This window comes from Hemicordylus capensis, chromosome 3 (genome assembly GCF_027244095.1).
Source record: "Hemicordylus capensis ecotype Gifberg chromosome 3, rHemCap1.1.pri, whole genome shotgun sequence".
Lineage (NCBI taxonomy): Eukaryota > Metazoa > Chordata > Lepidosauria > Squamata > Cordylidae > Hemicordylus > Hemicordylus capensis.
This window is the reverse complement of record NC_069659.1, coordinates 102,240,479-102,259,819: the sequence shown is the minus strand read 5'-3', so window position 1 is coordinate 102,259,819 and position 19,341 is coordinate 102,240,479. Positions and strand designations below refer to the sequence as shown.

At 42.3% G+C, this 19,341-nt stretch overlaps 1 protein-coding gene across 6 annotated transcripts in view; it reads left to right on the top strand.

The window, feature by feature from the left end:
- Positions 1-19,341, top strand: part of SYTL5 (synaptotagmin like 5) — a 97,652-nt gene that overhangs the window by 22,217 nt on the left and 56,094 nt on the right. For 5 of the 6 annotated variants that reach the window (XM_053308059.1, XM_053308061.1, XM_053308058.1 and 2 more), the window contains exon 2: positions 8,935-9,410. The exons of the other annotated variant lie outside the window; for it this stretch is intronic. In XM_053308059.1, coding sequence (XP_053164034.1) covers positions 9,292-9,410 — 119 coding nt within the window. In that variant the 5' untranslated portion in view covers positions 8,935-9,291. The remainder of the gene's footprint in view (positions 1-8,934; positions 9,411-19,341) is intronic. 6 annotated transcript variants of the gene reach the window in all.

The window sequence follows — 19,341 nt, the reverse complement described above, 5'->3', positions numbered from 1 at the left end:
GCAAACCTTTTTTCATGTATTTATTTTGTTTTCACTTTTTATTTAATTTTGCAAACTGCCATGACATCCGCTTCTGCCTTCACCATGATAGTTGTGAACCTTGTTGAATTCTTAGCTGTTGAAAGAACCATATTTTCAAAAATGCACTAAGAAACAAAAATAAAAATGATGCTTTCTCAATTGTACCAGTTAAAACAGTGCATTAGGCAATCTAGTTATTTAGAAGATAAGCTAGAATGTACTTTGCTTTCTTATTTGCCTTAATGTTCGTAATGGACATGATGTAAAGGATCGTCAATGTACATAGTGCTTCAAAGAGAAACAAATGGACTAAGGCAGGGAAATGCTTGACTAACAAGAAGAAGGTTGCCGGTTCGAATCCCCACTGGTATGAAACACCTGTATTGGACAGCAGCGATATAGGAAGATGCTGAAAGGCATCATCTCAAATTGTGCGGGAGGAGGCAATGGTAAATTTCTCCTGTATTCTACCAAAGAAAACCACAGGACTCTGTGGGTGCCAGAGGTCAAAATTGACTCAATGGTACACTTTAAGGGAAGAAGATTTCCCCATCACCTTCTCCCCAGTGCCTCTAAGAATTGAGAGCCACAGTTTCCAACTGCCTGGGTGAAGAGAAGCCTCATTTCCTGGGAACAGTGGTCTTGATGCTGACCAGCACGGTTCTGGAAGGACTATTTGCTCCTTAGCCACTGCTGTGGCAAGTCACTCTCAAGCAGGTAATTCCAAAGAGGACAGCCAAGGACAAGTGCACAATGTCTGTCTTTCTTGGACCTGGGGCAAGAGTAGGAGGATTGTGTAAGTGGGAATAGATAAGGGCTGTGTTGACGTTTTCCTACTCCTCTAGTGAAAGTAGGGGCAGGTTTGGTTTAGATTGTGGTAATGCCCAGGTGGCAGCTGGGCACAACTGAAGTTAGATGATGGGTGGTCTTATGGCTGTAATTTGGTAAGGTTGATTATTCTTTTCCTTTTAAAAACAAATGCCTTTCATTAATATTTGCCACAAATCTGCAAAGATTTATAGGAATGGTCGCATCTAGCAAAGCTGATTCCAAACATAAGAGCAACAACACCATTAAAATAGCTATCTGCCAAAGATGGTTTACTAGCAACCAGTCCATGAAACAGCGTTCAGTCAGTTAAAAAAAATACTAGCAAACATCTAAGAACTTCAATGTAGAAAAACTACAAACCACTGGAGGTAGTTTTTAGAAACTTTTGTGTAATGTACCCTCAAATATCCAAAGATAGCTGCTAAAACTACAGGCAGACTATGAGTATGTAGACTATATTAAAGGCATAGCCACCCACACTAACACATACAATTGCTCTAACTTAGTTATATATGGAACAAGGAGAGAGTAAGTTCAGGGGAATGTTATGTTGCCACAAAACAACTGTTTTTGACAGTGTAAAAATGAATAAATAAATATATCTTGTGATGTTGTATTGTTTGTCCAAACCAAAACGGGAAACTCATGTTGATGGAGTAACTTTCAAAACTATTGAATAATAATAATACAAAACCTAAGGAAAGGAAGACTGACCACTACACACAGGTCAATTTCCAATTGACTGTTATGTCAAAGAAGGGCTCAAAATTGTTTATAAGGCATGTGTGCTCAAATCGAAGACTTGGTACTATGAGCTTTTATTACAGAGTGCACTGATTTGCCACATGATACTCTGTAGAAGTGGTGAAGTGATTAGGAGACTAATCTTTCATAGTGTTCTCAAAGCTGTTATATATTACTAGTAATTTTTAGCCCGTTGTAATAACGGGCGCTAGCCTTAAGGGGAAAAGAGATTTATTTACGGCCCCGCCCCCCAAGTGCGGCCGCAAGCGGGCCCAGTCCTTTCCTGTTCGGCCACGGCAGCTACTGCCACCTCTTGCTGAGGCCGCGGCCGCCATCGGGGCTAGTCGCCCCGCCACCGCCTCACCCGCACTCTTGGTGGCGTCGCAGCCGCCGCCAACGGGGCCAGTCGCCCCGCCGCGGCCACAACTACCTTTGGCCGAGGCGCCGCCTCGGCCACACTCTCCTCCTGCCGTTGGCGGCGGCCACTTCTCCTTGGCCCGCCGCTTCTGCTCCTCCCGGCCCTCTCGCCGTAACGGCGGCGGCCGCCATCGGAGCCAGTCGCTCCACCGCGGCCACCGCCTGGTCCAACATGGCCGCCCGTCTCTGGGCGGCCGTATCTTTTTCGCCCGATCTGGGCATGCGCTTTGCGCATGCCCAGAATGGGCGAAAAAGACACGGGCGGCACGCCCGCACGCCCAAGGCTTTTATGGTAGAGGATTCCTTTCTTACATGGAAATTATTTATGCATAGAATTATTTATGCATAAAACCCCTGCTAACTTGGCAAAGAGGCACCTTTTAACGTGGTGATTCCCTTTATTTAACAGGGGGAGAGTAACTGGCCCTATCCACCCCCAGTACAGTACCTCCAGTGACAGTTGCTGGTGTCTGACTTTTGTTTCTTTTTAGATTGTGAGCCCTTTCGGAACAGGGATCCATCTTCCTTCTTAATTTTCTTATTATTCTTTTCCCTCTTATTATTATTCCCTCTTCCCTCTTCTTCTTCTTATTCTCTTCCCTCTTAATTAATTCTCTTAGCCGGCATGCTTGTCCAGGATTTGGCAGCGGAACTCTCGCGGCCACGCTGCGAGAGTTCCGGCGAGAGGCCCAGCCGAGGGAGGAGGAGAGGGAGAAGAAAGTTGCGGTGGCGGCGGGCTGAGGAGTGGGGGAGAGAAAAGCAGCGGCGGGGACGAGGATGGCGGCAGCGGCGGGGGAGAGAAAAGTGGCAGTGGCGGGCAGGGAGAGAAAAGCGGCAGGCGGGCAGCGGCGGGGAGAGAAAGGCGGCGGCAGGCGGACGGGAGGGAGGGAGAAAAAAACGGCGGAGGTGGGTGGGCGGCGGGGCCCTTCTTGGTCGCCTGCAGCCAGGTGAGGCTCTGTGTGTGGGGAGGAACACGAGGGGGGAGGGCTAGGCGTGTGGGGCTGGAGGGAAGGGGAAGAGAGGAGAGACCGGGACAGGAGGGAGAGGGAGGGGAAAACAGCTGGCCCCAAAGTGCTGCACAGATGCTCTGTGCGGGGTTGGCTAGTTTATTTATTATTTCTCTGTGTAAAGTGCCCTGAGCCATTTTTGGAAGGGTGGTATAGAAATCAGATGGATAGATAGATAGATAGATAAAATGTAATGTGTGATGCATCCCTCAATAATTCAGAGATTAATAAAAAATTAATGTTGTGTTTGCCCAAGCTATAAAGTGGAGATGATCCGGTGTATTGTTTTTTTAAAATCTAACTGGTATTTATAGGATCAGCTAGCTTTAACATAGGTCTTCAGGCATCAATTATTATAGTTTGAGTTTTAGTATGTTAGTGCTGCTGCTTCACAATTCTCTTTTATGAACTCACTGGTGGCAGTGGCTTTCACCAAAGTAACAGTAATCTTTAGGTAATTTAGAAGAGCTCTGCCAAGAAAGTTTGTATTTTAATAGTGCATAGTCTGTCAATGAACACAGAGGCCTAGTTGCTGTTACTCAAGCTTTATAGAGAATGCTATGCTGCAGTCACACAGACTTCTCAGTTAGACTTTGACCTGTATTCTGTAGCTGTGCTTCCAGTCTCTCACCAAGTTAGATAATTGCTACAGCTCCTTCTGTTGGTAGGGAGGACTATCTTGACCGTGAGGAAGCTGGCATTATTTCCAAAATGAAAGTTTGCCTTCTAACTTCTGCTTTAACTTAAGCAATGGATATTCCAAGAATGCTCTCTTACTGCTGATTTGTAATAGCAATAGGTAACATTAATAAGAAATCTAGCAAGATGGTAGTGTTTGTGTTGTGGGGTTTTGTTTGTAGTATGTTACACTCTTAGACCATTTTACATACCAGTACATAGCTAGCCCTTTTAAAACTATCTAGTAATATTTGTATCTTGATATTCAACCACTGTCTTTATTTGTCAACTTGAATGCCAATATGTACATATAAACTTGTTGCTTATCACTTAACATAAATGTCAGTCTGTGAGCCAAGCCAACAAAGCGGTGGCACAAATTGTTTACTGATTTATGTAACAGTATTCTTAATGGATCACTTCAGATGAGCACAGCATGGCACATGCAATAATGTTGGGGGCGTGCCAAGAGTGTGCCCACCCTGATGTAACTGGATGTCCTGCCCTTTAATCACATAAGTGGAGCGTGTGTAGAGAGGTGATTTAGGTTAACATCTCTCTCACTTGATTAAAGGACATGCTGGGAGCATATCAGGACACCCACCAGTGACATCATGGCAGTCACGCTCTTGGCACATCAAAGTTACTGTGCGTGTCAGGCTGTGTTCATCTGAACCAGCCCATTATATATTTATACGGGGCACAATCCAACCAGAGTTAGGCACTTTTCACCCAATCCTAGACATGTTTTGAGTTCAGTGGGGCTTGCTCCCATGTAGGTCTGCATAGGATTACAGCATCAGTAATGTGTTTTTGATGCCTTGTTCAGATTCTGAAGTTTTATTAGCTGTTAGCTATTAAAACTTGCACAGAGACAATATGCCTCTTTGAATACCGGATGACAAGTTAGTCAATATTTTTTTACAAAATCAGATTTTCAAGGTTTTCATTTTCAGAAATTTGTTATACTAACAGTCTCTTTTTAAAATAACCTGGTTTAAAAGGAAATATTAATAATGTAACAAGTAACAAGTATACTCTTAAAAATGAATCTATGACTGTCAAACACACTGTTAAATACTGCTTTCTATAGAAAAACATTGGAGTCCTGTGCCTGGACTTATATCTTCAACTTTTGGTTGAAATTGATTTATTCCCCTTCTGGCCTAGCTCCTCTAATTTTTAAGGATGAACATCCCTCTGATTGGATGCATCGACTTACTGAAAAGCTAAAATAATATGGGCTGTCAATGGAATATCTTCTCCCTCTGGGCTATGATAACATTATGGTGATGGTGATCCTTAAGAGGCGTATTATTGATATGGAACGCCAGACAGATTTAAGCCAGGCACCAAGCCTCGTAAGACTTGGAGCCACCAAGCCCTCACAAAAACCAGCAAAATACCTGTATGACCTGATATATCGAGCACACAGAAGAGCCCTGACATTGGCTCAGCTGGATGTGCTGCCCTCTGTGCAGTACTAGAGGGTAGGTATAGGAGAGTTCCTTATTTGGAGAGACTGTGCCCTTGTGGAAGTGGGAATATGGAGATGGTTGGCCATGTGCTTCTGTATTGTTCTTTCTATTGCGAGCTGCATTCCAAATATATTGCTCCTCTCATTTTTAGATACCCTGACAATTCGGATGAATTTTATATAAACAGATTTCTTTCTGATAAACACACTTAAGTCTTGCACTCAGTAGCCAAATTCTGTACAGCTGCGATTAAAATTTGCTCATGGTGTGTCGGAAACGGTCACTTTTAATCATCCCTCCTTTTTCCTTTTAATTTTGTTTTATCCTATATATTTTTATCTCAATGTAACTTTTTATCTTCTATGTAACTGATTTTTATATGTATATGTATGTATGTGTTTATATTGATATCTACCCTCAGGGTAGATTTATTTAATCTTGATTGTGTATTTAATCAAAGATTGCAATAAACTGAACTATAGAAAAACACTGTAACCGTCTGATGAGATCAAACAAATATCAACAACAACACTGATATTCTGCTTTTCAACAAAAGTTCTCAAAGCAGTTTACAGAGCAAAATATGAAATGACTGATCATATATTAGCAAATGTATGATTATTTATGGTTGTCAACTAAATAGCATGGACACATAAGGCACAATTCAGTTAATGTGAAGGAATTTTAAATCCAAAAAGAACAAGTTGGGCCCATGCTAAACATGCCTAAGGAAATCAGTGGGATTTTACCATACTAAACTGGGTGGATCATGCCCATACTTTCTGTCTGGTAAAAAGAATTGGACCACCTTAAGTGGCGCAGCGGGGAAACGCTTGACTAATAAGCAGAAGGTTGCCGGTTTGAATCTCCACTGGTATGTTTCCCAGACTATGGGAAACACCTATATCGGGTAGCAGTGATATAGGAAGATGCTGAAAGGCATCATTTCATACTGCGTGGGAGGAGGCAATGGTAAACCCCTCCAGTATTCTACCAAAGAAAACAACAGGGCTCTGTGGGCACCAGGAGTCGAAATCGACTTGACCGCACTTTACCTTAGAGAGAATTAGTTCTGCCAGTAACTACCTTTTGCTTCTGGAAAGTTCTGATAATTTAACCTTTAAGTGATCTTGCTTTGCGTCCTTCAGGTGAAATCAGTTATTTTGATATCCCGTGCAGTGTCTCTAAAATGAAACTTCTGTGGTGGAAATCTGAATGAGCAGAAGTTTTGTATATTACGCTCCTAGATAGTGTAAAGGATGTACTGGTTGCAAATTAGTATGTTTTAACTGTTCTAGCAACCAATTATGTCTACCATGCATGCTAATTTAGGAAATAGGTGGATTACAAAACAGGAAGACATGAGGTGAATTCGTTTTTCAATTGTTTGTCCTATCATAGAAAAGAGCAGCTTGTAGAGATACTTTTAATTACAAAGTGTTGTACAATATTAGTTATTTTTCTATTTGCTTTAAGATATCTTTAGCTAGAAAAATGATCCACACATTTTATAAATATTTTTTCATTCAAAATGCATTATTTACCACATAGAACCAATGAGGTAAAATGCCTTGTGATGACTAAACTCCATCAGATCTATAACCACTCCTTATCTTTCTCGAAGAAGTCTTTCCTTAGATTAGACTGGCTCAGGCGATTAGGCATTTTAAATGGTAATCAGTAACTCTCCTGGAAAGGTTGGCACTTCACCATTTCGCTTCTGTGTTTGCCAAAGATGACTTTCCCTCCTTCCTTTGAAAACTCAATTGGTCTTGCAAGTATTTCCTGGTTCTCTGATAACTGGCCGCTGGAGGGTAAATGCTGGGCGTGTGTGCTGTGCAAACAGATTGCTGACGGAAGAACAGCTGGTTTTTCTAGTTTTTTGTATAGAGCCCACTCTAGCTGTTCTCTGTACATGGACTGGTAGAAGAGCTCCTGTTATTACACTTTGGACCTGGTAAGGCCTATGTATTTAGTATGCCATTTGCACACTTAATATTTAAACAAAACAAAACTCACTAACTTCATTCTTATAATTCCTGTCCTAGAAATAAGAGTAAGAAACAAGTGTATAAGGATGCTGGCAGTTTACTGGCTATTATTTTGTGTTACTTCCTGTAAATGAATTTGAGATTTTAACAAAGTTTACATGTTTCTCTGCAGTTCCCAGTTTGAAGTATAGCATTGCAGTACAAAGTTAGAGTACTTGATTAGGAATCATTCTTAAGTGGATATTGCAGTTCAAGAGTTATCCTAATTGTTCCTTGGAGTTTCACTAATCTGAACAGGTCAGATTAAAATGACCGCTGTTCTAGTCAAGTCACCATGTTGGTGTCATTGCCAGCAATAGACTGAAATTGTAGCATGGACATCTTAAAAAAAAAATCAGTCTATAAATGCCATTTCTTTTTTCCCCTTTTTTAAATAATTGCATGCCTAAATCATACTGAGGAATCTTTATTGCTTATGTTGACCAGAAACCATCAGATTGGAGAATCCTTGCATCTTTCTCAGAAAAGTAGTATTTGGCTTTCAAGCTACTGTATCTGATTATTTAAAAGCTACAGCCATGCTGCATAATGGGAAGAATCTCTCTTTAGTACAACAGGATTATGGGAGGTGGTCTTGCAGTAGCAAGCATGAATTGTCTTCTTTGCTAAGCAGGGTCTGTCATTGTTTGCATTTGGATGGTTGACTACATGTGAACACTGTCTGCTGTAAGATATTCCCCTTAGGGGATGGGGCTATAGCTCAGTAGCAGAGCATCTGCTTGTATGCAGAAGGTCTCAGGTTCACTCTCTGGCATCTCCTGGTAGGGCTGGGAAAGACTCCTGCGTGAAATCTTGGAGAGCTGTTGCTAGTCAATGTAGACAATACTGCGCTACTAACTCCTTATCCGTAGTCATGCTCATGCATGATACAAGTGAGTACAACCAGCAATAATTTCTCGCTTCCTACAAATCTGTTCAAAAACAAGCCTTGCATGACATGTGACCTCAAAATAGCATTCTTGCTCCAAGGTATTGCTGAGTATCAATTAAGGAGTGCATGTGAACACACCCCCTGTGAGGAGAATTTTCTGTTTGATATTTTTAATCAAACTACAGTAATCAAATATATTTCACTTTATAATGCATTATTTTCCTCAAGCATTTATGGGGAATACCACCTAAGAAATAAGGAAGGAAAATGAGCTGAAGAATGAATAAGCTTGATGACATTTTTAGTATTAAAAATACTTTATTTAATCTTGGAAGCACGTATTAGTTGCTTGCCAAATGGTGTATTATTCATCTGATTGTTCTGTTGTGTAGCTAAATAATTTTTTTTTAAAGAGTGCAATAATTTGTATGAATATATGCTCTGAAAATGATTCTGGCCATATGGCAGAGCATGTTTTGCTAACTCTCCACACAGCCAAGACTGGCTTCTTATTTATTTATCAAACCTCTTTCTATACATACATACTGTAGCCATCTTTGGTATATTCAGCTGCAAGTATCTTGACCTGAGAAGGAGATAGGTAGTTGGACTTGACCCTGACCTAGGCTTTCCCACTGTGTCTGTGAGACAGAAACTGATTTATGTTAATACCAGTAGGCCAGAACTGAAAGAGGGTACATACAAAGAGTATAGTATGTGAGCAACTGGGTGTGTGTTACTGTCTTCAAGGCCCCAATCCACCATTTGGTTATGCTGCCTAAGCAAAATGCTAAGCAAAATGTCAAAATCATGTTTTCTCTCTCCTTCATTTTCAGGTAGTGATAATCAAAATAATCAGCTTTTGGGAAAACTCTGCTGTCTTATGCTGAATTATTTACTCAAGGAAAATCCATGAATGGAGATTTCCAGCATGTTCAGGAATTCCAGCAAAGTTGTAATGGAGACTCAGAAATCAGTAAAATGAGAAGGCTGCTTAAAGAAAAGAAAGCAGAGACTTCCTTTTTAGTGAAAATATGCTCTTTTGGCATGGGACTTAAATGTGTGAATTAGCTCCTCTCAAGAGATCTACCTTCTCTGTCACTCTTGTTCCTTTGTGATTATGTACCTTTGAGCTCTACAGCACTCTTCCCTCCCCCCCCACTGCGACAAGAGAAAATAATACATTATAAAACATGTCTAAAAATTTGGAGATAATCAATTTGTCATTTTTATTGGAACATGAAAGGGAAACAATTTTGGGGGTATTGAAAAGAGATGAGTACTTGAAAAAAATCGAAGATAAGAGAATCAGGTAATCTTTTAATTTTCTTTGTTTGGGGGTATTTAGGTTTATGAATCCTGGAGTTTGATTTGAATATTTGTGTTGTTAATAATAATGATGATGATGATGATGATGATGATGTTGTGTATATTACTATTATTGTCCTGCCCTTATTCCAATGATCACAAACTATGTTTTATTGCATTAGCCATGGTCTGTCCACACAGAAGCAACCATAAACCACTATGGCAGCTCATATCCTATTTTATAGTGACTATTTTCTGCCTCTTGTCATTTTACTGTTTGTTATTTTTAATTGATATAAGACGTGCCATGGGCGTGTCTGTGGAAGGAGGAAGGTAGGATAGAATGTTTTTTAATAGTAAGAAATCCAGACAAAAGCATTGCATAACCAGTAAGGAGAATCATAGAAGGGACAGAATATCTGTGTGATACCTACGGGGGTAGTGGATAAACATGACTTAAATATTCACTTGTCTTGACTCTTTTGTAAATAGAGTAGGTTGTTTCCTTTCCTCTTGTTTGGTCTTGTGCAGTTCTTATTTTTATACTACTACTATTACTACTACAAATATTTATATACCGCTCTTCAACCAAAGTTCTCAAAGCGGTTTACATAGAAAAATAAATGGTACATAAATAAGATGGTCCCCTGCCCCCAAAGGGCGCACAATCTAAAACGAAACATAAAGCAGATACCAGCAACAGCCACTGGTGGGATGCAGTGCTGGGGCTGGATAGGTCTAGTTGCTCTTCCCCTGCGAAATATGAGAGAATCGCCACTTTTAAAGTGTCTCTTTGCTCAGTTAGCAGGGTTACCTTAAACTTTATAGTTTAAGATATGGCATTTGGCAATTATTGCTGTCTCATAGCTGTGGCCTAGGTTCGTAGCACGTATCCTCTGGTGACTCATAGATCAAATTTGCTGTAGGCTAAGAATGATTGCCTTGTTTTTTCATATTTGATGCGGGCATGTTGGATAATCTTTATGCTCCCTTTTAACATTAAAGGTTTGGTTTATTAACCATTATGGTGCAGTTTTATGAGCATTTTGCATAGCATACATAAATATACTTATTATCTTAATGTTCTCTCTAACATAAAAGCTCTTCTTTAGCTAAAAAAACCACATCGGTAGCTAGTATGAAACTCCCAGGGTGTGGTAAAATTAACAAGGCTTAAATGAAACAAGTCTGTTTCCTTGTGAATGTTTGACTGTTAAGCTGGCAATATAACAAGATAATTGGTATTCAAAAAGGGAAGAGTAACACACTACCATTTATCAAGACCAAATGAAAATCAGCTTGCAGTGAGCTGAAGTTTTGAAGTTGAAGTTTTCATACAACTTTTTTCTCCCCGTCTATTCTGATAGCAACTAAAAAGCCAATAAATCTCTTGCAGATAATAGAAGTCCTGTCTCTCTTTATTAGGGACGCTTTAGCTGATTCTTGCATTGAACAAGTGGTTGAACTAGAAGACCTCCAAAGTCTCACCCAGCTCTTAAATTCTGCTATTGCACCTAATAGGCAACAGGTGATCCTGTGCACAGAGGAAATGTCTGACTCAGAACTCACAGCATGATCCTTGAATATCAATACACAAAGTAGCAGTTGACTTAACTGCTTGCTCCTAAGCAGAGTTAGGTATGTTTAAGCCCATCGATTTCAGTTGGCTTGCTTCACCTAATGCTGCATCATAGGATCAGGCCATAAGCAGGGCACAAGCAAGGGGAAGTGAAGGGAGGGGACACTAGCCAAACACAGAGGTCCAGGGTGCCTGGGTTGGGCTGCAAGCCCATTATCATGAGCAAAACAGAGAGGCTAAATTGCAGATCATGCTAGAGGATGTTCATGCACGTATATTTCCTTCTGTTTCTTTGTGGTGTCCTAGTTCTTGTGGGATTTGCTGGAACCAAAAGTACTATTCAGCAGACCAAGCAACCTTCTGCTGGCCAGACCTTCCTAGAAGGAGGAAAGGAATGTTTGTACAGAAAATTCTAGGATTTGTGGTTTGAGAGACAGAAAAAAAGCATGCTTGTCAGGATTGACCCATGCAGGCAGCAGTCACTAGGAGGTACAAGGTTGGAGGAGGGAGAACCAGACAACTAACTGTCAGTCAGGAATTTACACTAGTAGCCAGGAAATCTTGCATTAGAGTGCAATTACATCAATGTTGGTCCCTGTGAAAACAGGGCAGGACCTTCTTGGTCTTGGGATGGATGTGCCAAGATTGGGCAGGTCATACAAACCTACCAATCTTGGCATATTCTGCTCTACTTGCAGCACATAATGCAACATCTGAACCTCACTTCAGATCTTAATTACAAGTGGGTTCCATGCTTCGGCAAGTAGGGCAGAATATGCCAAGGTTGGTGGTTTTGCATGGCACGCCCGGTCTCCATATATTGCTCTTGAGGCCAGAAGCAGTGTATGTGTATATATCCTCAGGGCCCCAACTGCTTCATTAAACCTCAGGTTTGGCACAATGTGTGAACCTACCCATAGAATAGAATTGTATCCTGAATGGGCAACGCCGGCTTCTATTCCAGTATCTTATGTTGGATTTCACATTGCAATGGATACAATCAATCAGTTGATTGATTGTATACAATGGATACAATCAATTCCAAGGACAGCTGGGATTCAAACTTGAAACATCAATGGCATCCTGAACATATGTACCATATACTGAGAAAGAAGCAGTTCTATGCAGATACTTTATCTACATTGAACTCGTGGGGGTAGCAGATAGAACCTGCCCCAGCCTATGCCATTTCAGTGTACTTTCTAAACAAACTCCACTTGTATACAAAATGTGTGTACAAACTCTGCTTTTTGAAGGATTCTTGATTGTGTGAACAAGCCTATACAAGTACAGTTTCAAAAGTGGAGGGAAATTTAATCATATGTCCATTACAAAATCTGTGGTTTGGCATATATGATGCAAAACCTTTTGAACATTGTGGTCAGTGACAGCACGGTGGGGGCAGGGGAGAGGGTGGGCACAGAAGAGGCAAAGTGCATTGTGGGCAATCTGTGTTTCACGTATTAGATTTCTGAAACAGAGATGGGGAGTCACGTGCCGGGGTGTGTGTGACAAGCCACTTGTCTTTGGGCGAGGGGGGGCGTGTCCCCTTTGGAGCTGCCCTTCATTGTGGTTTACTTATTCATCTGTATTTTATTCATTTAATAGCTGTTTGTGTCAGGCTTTGAAGATTGTTCTGGCTTTCGGCAAAAGCTGTTCTAGTACAAAACATGAGCTGAAAGTAAGTTCATTTTGTAGATGTATCCTGTTCTGTTTTCTTCGTGTATGAGACAGCTAGGCAGTGGCTGTTTAGAGGCTCTGCTGAGAATGGATTAAAGTCTGATGACTCATTTACCACCTCCATCTCCTTTAGTCTTGGAACACTTAATTTTTCCAATTTTGAAATCAGAACTTATTGTCAAGTCATTTAGTAATTCAGAGCTGAAGACATTGCAAGGAAATATAGAAGGAAATGAATATCAAAGACAGCTGGCTGAATTAGTTTTATGAGAAACTAAGGCAAAGCTGTACATTATTTGTTTTGTTACCTTTGTGTCTCACCCTTTCTCTGAGGATCTCAGAATGACATAATAGGATTCCTAGTGTGTTTCTCTTATCCAGATTTGGGCAACGCCCAAAACTGCTTACCTTCTAGAATGTACCTGACCTGGGGCTCCCTCAAATCATTCTGGTACCTATTATGACTGGCAAAGTACTGCTTATCTTCCAGTTGTTATGGAAGCTCTTATTTACGGTATCACAGATGGAAAGGATAAAGTCCGCCAAGCCAAAGGCAGAATCATTCACTTACCCAGAGGCAGAGCCACCGTTGAGTGAATGGGTTCAAAGAACCCGGGCCGCCTCCAACCCGGGCGCCCCAGCCACACATCCTGCATCCGATGTCAGACGCAGGGGGCACGGCTTTGCTCGCAAACAGGGCTGTGTTTCCCATTTGAGAACAAATACGGGGCAATGCCACGTTCACAGTTTGGCCGGGAGCTGTTCTCCCTGCCTTTAAAGGCAGGGAGAGCATTCCTGGCCATGCTGTGAACATGTCAGATTGCAGGGGGCATGGAAGGGGGCTGCCACGGCAGGAGTTACTTGGGCACCGGCTGGCTTCCTCTGCCTCTGCATTTACCTATCAATCTATGTAATTCAGACCATAATGAATCTCAAGCAAAGCATTCGAGGAAGTGCATATGGAGCAGTAGCTCCAGATGATTCATTCAAGTGAGCAAAGCAACTTGTTGTAGGTAGGATAGGTTCACTAACTAGTCTGACTGATCATACTTGGGACTGGAAAGTAATTTCTTCTTAGTAAAACTTAGGGAGAAATTACTTCCCTGTCCCCAGATACAATAGTTCAGAGGTTTCAAACCCGCTGTACTCCAGATGTTGCTGAATGACACCTCCCATCATCCCCAGCCACAATAAACTGTAGCTGTGGTTGATAGGAGTTGTAGTTCAGGAACATCTGGAATACATAGGTTGGGAACCCCTGCAATAGTGATTACACAGAGAACTAGTTGAGACATAGCTCTCAGTGTAATCAGCTGTCATACTTAGGGACTTGGTGCGTGTTTTCCCTCCTCCCCAAGAGTGCTTCTGTTTGCCTTCTGACTCACACTTTTACAGCGCATCAGGCTAAGTATGGTTTGTGCAAATGTAATGGCAAATCATAGTTTGAATGTAATGGCAAACCATGGTTTATCATGATAGAGGAAGTTAGGGAGAGGCGGAGTGTGTGTGTGTGTGTGTGTGTGTGTGTGTGTGTGAAAGCCTGAGACTTGCTCATATAATGCCAGACAAGTCATGTGTTGTTCTATATCTTCATACCCACCCAATGTCCTGATTGCAGTTGCCATGGTTTCTGGTGCCCAGAAAGAAAGGGAAAAGAATAAGATATTCTTTAGATGTTTTAACAATTCTCCCTTAAAACCAGGGAAATTATTCCATAACTTTTCCTGGTGGACACTGCCAATTTCCCCCCCACCTCATGCCATTAAAAATTTCCAATCGATATTTCTTAGATCTGCATCCAAAGTGCTGTCTCGGAAGCTCCATGGATGTCTGAGGTTGGTCTTAAGACCACAGCCCTGCCCATGTGACCCAGCAAGCTTCTCCTACAAGTCAGGGGATCTATAGAAATAGAAGAATTGCCTTGCTGAACTGCACTCAGTGCACTCCAAACTGGCATTCTGTTCCCAACAGCAGCGAGTCATGCATCTAGAAATTCATGAATTGGCCATGAATGTGGTGTTGCCTCCAGCTGAGACTTGGAGGTATTCTGACTCTGAACATGATGGTTCCACTAACCTATTGATTGAATTCTTCCTTAAAATGAGATGCATGACTCATGGTTGGTTACTAGTTCAACTGCTTGAGGCCATTTATTGAGGCCAGCTACTGCTGCTGCCTACCAAATCTGAACATAAGAACTGCCCTGCTGGATCAGGCCCAAGGCCTATCTGGTACAGCATCCTGTTGGCCCATCTAGTCCAGCATCCAGCAGCCCGATGCCTCTGGGAAGCCCACAGGCAAGAGGTGAGGGCATGCCCTCTCTCCTGCTGTTGCTCCTCTGCAACTGGTATTTAGAGGCATTTTGCCTCCAAGTAGTCATAGATTTGTAAATCAGTGAGGTGCTTCACACAACAAGTGTGAAATGTCTGACGGGGTTCTGCTGGGAGAGGAGCTTTGCCTGTTCTCCCCGCAGATGGGCAGAGCGGCCGGATCTGCCGCTTACACAGCTGCCAGCTCCGTTACAGATCAGGGGCTGCGCCGTCCCTGGAAGTTCCAGGATGACCCGCGCATCCTGGAGAGACCCCCGAGCCCGGGAGGCTGTCCGTGTGTCACTGCGCGCTGCGGCGACACTCAAGCACAAAAACTAAGTTAATGGAGCGATCGCTCCGTTAACCTCGTTTAAGGGGAGGGGGATTTATGGTGGTTAGCTGCTGGGAGCTGCACGGATCCTGTTGCAGCACACGATCACCCCAAAGTGGGCTGGGCTCCCTTAGCCCACTTTTGGACGATTGTGGGAATAGCCTCAGTAAGTTATTTATAGATTTGTCCTTCACGAGCCTGCCTACAGATCTGACAGGTTTCCTGGTGCGGGTCAGTCAGACCTGGGTTTTGTTCAGTGGAAATAAAATAGCTATAAGTATGTTTCAGACTAAAAGTGGTATACCTTCAAGGAAGGGTGGACACAACAGTGGAATACAAGTTGTTATACTGGAACTATACTCATGCTTTTGCAACAAATCTTATATGAGTTTTTATATCAGATAATTGTTTTGATCTTTTGGCATTTCCAGTCTCTGGAGAAAATACACTGTTCCCACACACACACCCAAAGTGTGTTGTGAGTCAGAAGTTACTTTGTTCTCTGAACTACTGCAGCTCTGCAGATAATGGGATGTGTGGGACATTGAACTAAATTGAATACAGCTATATCTTTTGATACTGTGCAGTCAGTTGATGGCAATTTTCAGCCATGTTATGTGATATGATATTCTAGTATTTGTGACCTGCTGTCAAAAATTGTTGACTGGTCTCTCTTGACCAGTGTTCCCTCTAACAGGGATTCCCAGATGCTGTTGACTACAACTTCCATAATTCCAAGCAAAAGCCATTGCAGCTGGAGATTCTGGGAGTTGTAGTCAACAACATCTGGGAATCCCTGTTAGAGGGAACACTGCTCTTGACTAAAGTTCCTTTCTTTTGAGCACAAGCCTGTTTATATGGCATGATGCAGTTCCACTGCACTTAGCAGTGAACTAGACATGGTGTATCCATCTATCCATCCATCCACTTGGAGATTTAATTTCTAGGAACTCTGGGGAGGGAGCTGAATTGTGAAGGATGACCATTCTTTCAGGATCCAGCTTTCTCCTCAGAGTCTTTAGAAAATAACTCTCCAAATGGATGGATGCATTGTGACTCTGGTGCATAACACTAAGGCACTATGCAGTTCCCAGCACCTAGCAGGTGGAATCCAGTTTTCAGTGCAGTATAATAGAGGGTATGGGGCTTAGGCAGTAATTCTTGGGGTGAGAATTGGTTAACAAGGGGTGTCCCTGTTTTCATCTTCAAAATGTTGGAGGGTATCACTTAGGACTGCAGCTAGTGTACCATAAAATAAATAGTTTTGGCTGAAGGACTCATCAGCCATGCCCCTTCATGTGGTCTATACTGCTTGCCAGGGGTGGTTGGTATAGAAACACTTTTCAGTAAGCTTGCTTGGTATCAAACCACAGTTTGCTACCATATCTGGAAGAAGCAGATTGTTTTGACTCAATATAGTTAGTATCAACATAGATGTAGATGTAATATTAGCCATTGTCAGTTTCCAAAGTGAAAAGAGGGGGGAATGCCTGTATGAAGGGGAAAAGAGAACATGGTTAGGTGATCAAACTGGCCCCCATTCACACATAACAGGAAACTGGAGGTGAAGTAGGCTGAGGCAGACTTTTTTTGTGCCTCTGAATTCGTGAAACCCTGAACCCACCAGAAGAGCAACCCGAGGTTTTCCTCCCCAAACTTCAGTTGAACTCTCGGTCTGTAGTGAGTTTTGCTGCTCCTACCTGAGGCTTGCAGCCACCAGCATTACATCTGAATGCTGAACTACAGGGTGTGTTTGCTGTAACTAGAGTTGAGGGAAGAAGCTCCTCCCTCTTTCCAGCTTGGCTTTCCAGATTGGCTGTCAGGGCTGTCCTTCATGCCAGAACGACGCCCACACAGCCAGTTCCCCCTCCTCTCTGTAGTCTCCCAGAATGCAATTCCGTTCCTGGCCATTTCGTCCAAATGTGGACAGGTAAGCATGCAGTAGGGGATGGGACAGACCATGGGTTCATTTGACCCTTGGTTCCACATTACGTTGGAATGCAGCCAGTGTGGATTGCAGCAAGCCAGAGCTATGCCTTAAAAGTCTCATGTTGCACTGCTAGAGGGTTTCCATCAGCTCTAGTTGATGTTGATATTTGCTAGAAGAGACAACAGATGGCTCTAGTTAAATTAAACTGTGTGAAAATGGCCAAAAACAATGGAATCACAGGCCATGCAATATAAGAATTGGAACTGAATTTGAATAAATGTTGTGTTCCAAAGTGAAAAGCTCTATGAAGACTGAGTGTTCTTTTAATTTTTGTAAGTACCCACAAAGTCTTTCATTTAAGCAGGAGGACTTAATGAACCTTTGTTATAATGAAGAGCTTAAAATAATGCATTTAATTTCAGAAACATGTCTGAAGGCTTGAATTAAAATAAGACCAGCATGATCTTAATTTTCACTTATATTTCATTACCTAAAGCTATCATTTTATACTGACTTGATTTAATATTTAATAATAGTGCCTTTTTCGGCAGTTGAAATTTTATCATCATTTGGGAATTGTCTTTAGCCTTTGTCCTTATTAAAACAATTTTTGACCCTTTCTCTCTTTATGTTTGAAGTATTCTTCCTTTCACAATTATGAGCTATCCTTAAACATATTCAGCTTCTAAAACTACCCAAGGTTATTTGCAGAAATGTCTTTTTGTAGAAGTACACAGAAGCTTCCTATTTGAGGATGATATAGATTATTTTCTCTGCATACATATTTCCGTTTCAAGGGCACTGCATTTGTGCATAACATGTAGTTAACTTCTAAGTTGCAAGGTAAAAATTCTTGCTTAAGAAAGTGCCATTTGATTGCACTTTCATCGTCAGAGTCGTCCCTATGGGGGTGTAGGGCCCAGGAAAAAAGGGGAAGGTGTGGGACCCTGACAAGGCGAAGTGATGCAGACATGCAGGGCTCCATCAAAGTGAAGTGGCAGCACAGAGATTCCTGTCTGGAATCTCCCTGTCGCCACTGCTGCGGGCCCTGAAATGTGCCTCCTGGCGGCTGCACTTCCAATCAGCCGGGTGCCTGTGGTGCACTCTGCTTGACTGTGCACAGTGGCAGCTCCAGCTGGGCTGGGCTCCTCTTTCAGCAGATCAGGAAGGAGAGCAGCCCAGATGGCGGCACAGTTGAGCAGAGAGCACCATGGGGGCCCAACTGGGTCACAGCTCAGCTACTGTGGTGGGAGCCCCACTCTGGGACTGGCAGCAGTGAGGACAGGGAGATTCCAGACAGAAATCTCGATGGTATCGCTGCTTCTGCTGGCGCAGGGCTCAGGATGTCATGAGGTGATTGCCCTGGTTTGCCCCCACCCCCGGGATGAATCTGGTCATTGTCTTTATTATTATTATTGATTATCGTTTGTCAAAGCACCTAATAATGCACTAAGTGTTCTACAAAAAATAGAAAACACAACTCCCTGCTGGCAGATTCACAATGTAAAAAAACCCCAAAAACTGACACACAAGAGAAGCGGAGGGAAAGGGGAACCTTTGTACATGTTGGAGGGGAGGAGTTTGACTAATCCCAATTATAACAGAGCTGGCGTGAGCAGTAAAAGTTGAGCACATTAAAGAGTAGCTTGAGAAAGTTGTTTAAGATCCAGAAGTAAGTCAACTTTACTGGGTATGCTGGCCTTGGGCCGAAATAAACAATACAATACAAACTTTACTGGGGAAGTTACATACTTGGATAGAAAGCCTTCCTTCCTGAGCTTTCTGTCTTTGTAGTAGAGAGCAGAGAGAGAAAGAAGCCTCATGGCTAATGGAGTCTGCAGCAAAGAGAGAGCAAGAAGCAGTCTGGGAGCAAGAATGAGAGAGTGATCGGCCCTGAGAATATCAGTCTACCAATCACAGAAAGCCAGATCAGAGAGAGAGAAAGATGAGTGAAATGTGAGGAAGGGTCTTCCTCACTGTCACTACTCCTAATGCCCCACCCTCTGTGGTCACAAGGATAAAAGGTGCCAAGATTTAATGATCCTGGAGTTCCATCTACAACAGCACAAAGTAGATTTTCTTACCTGATCTAATCAGAACCACAGA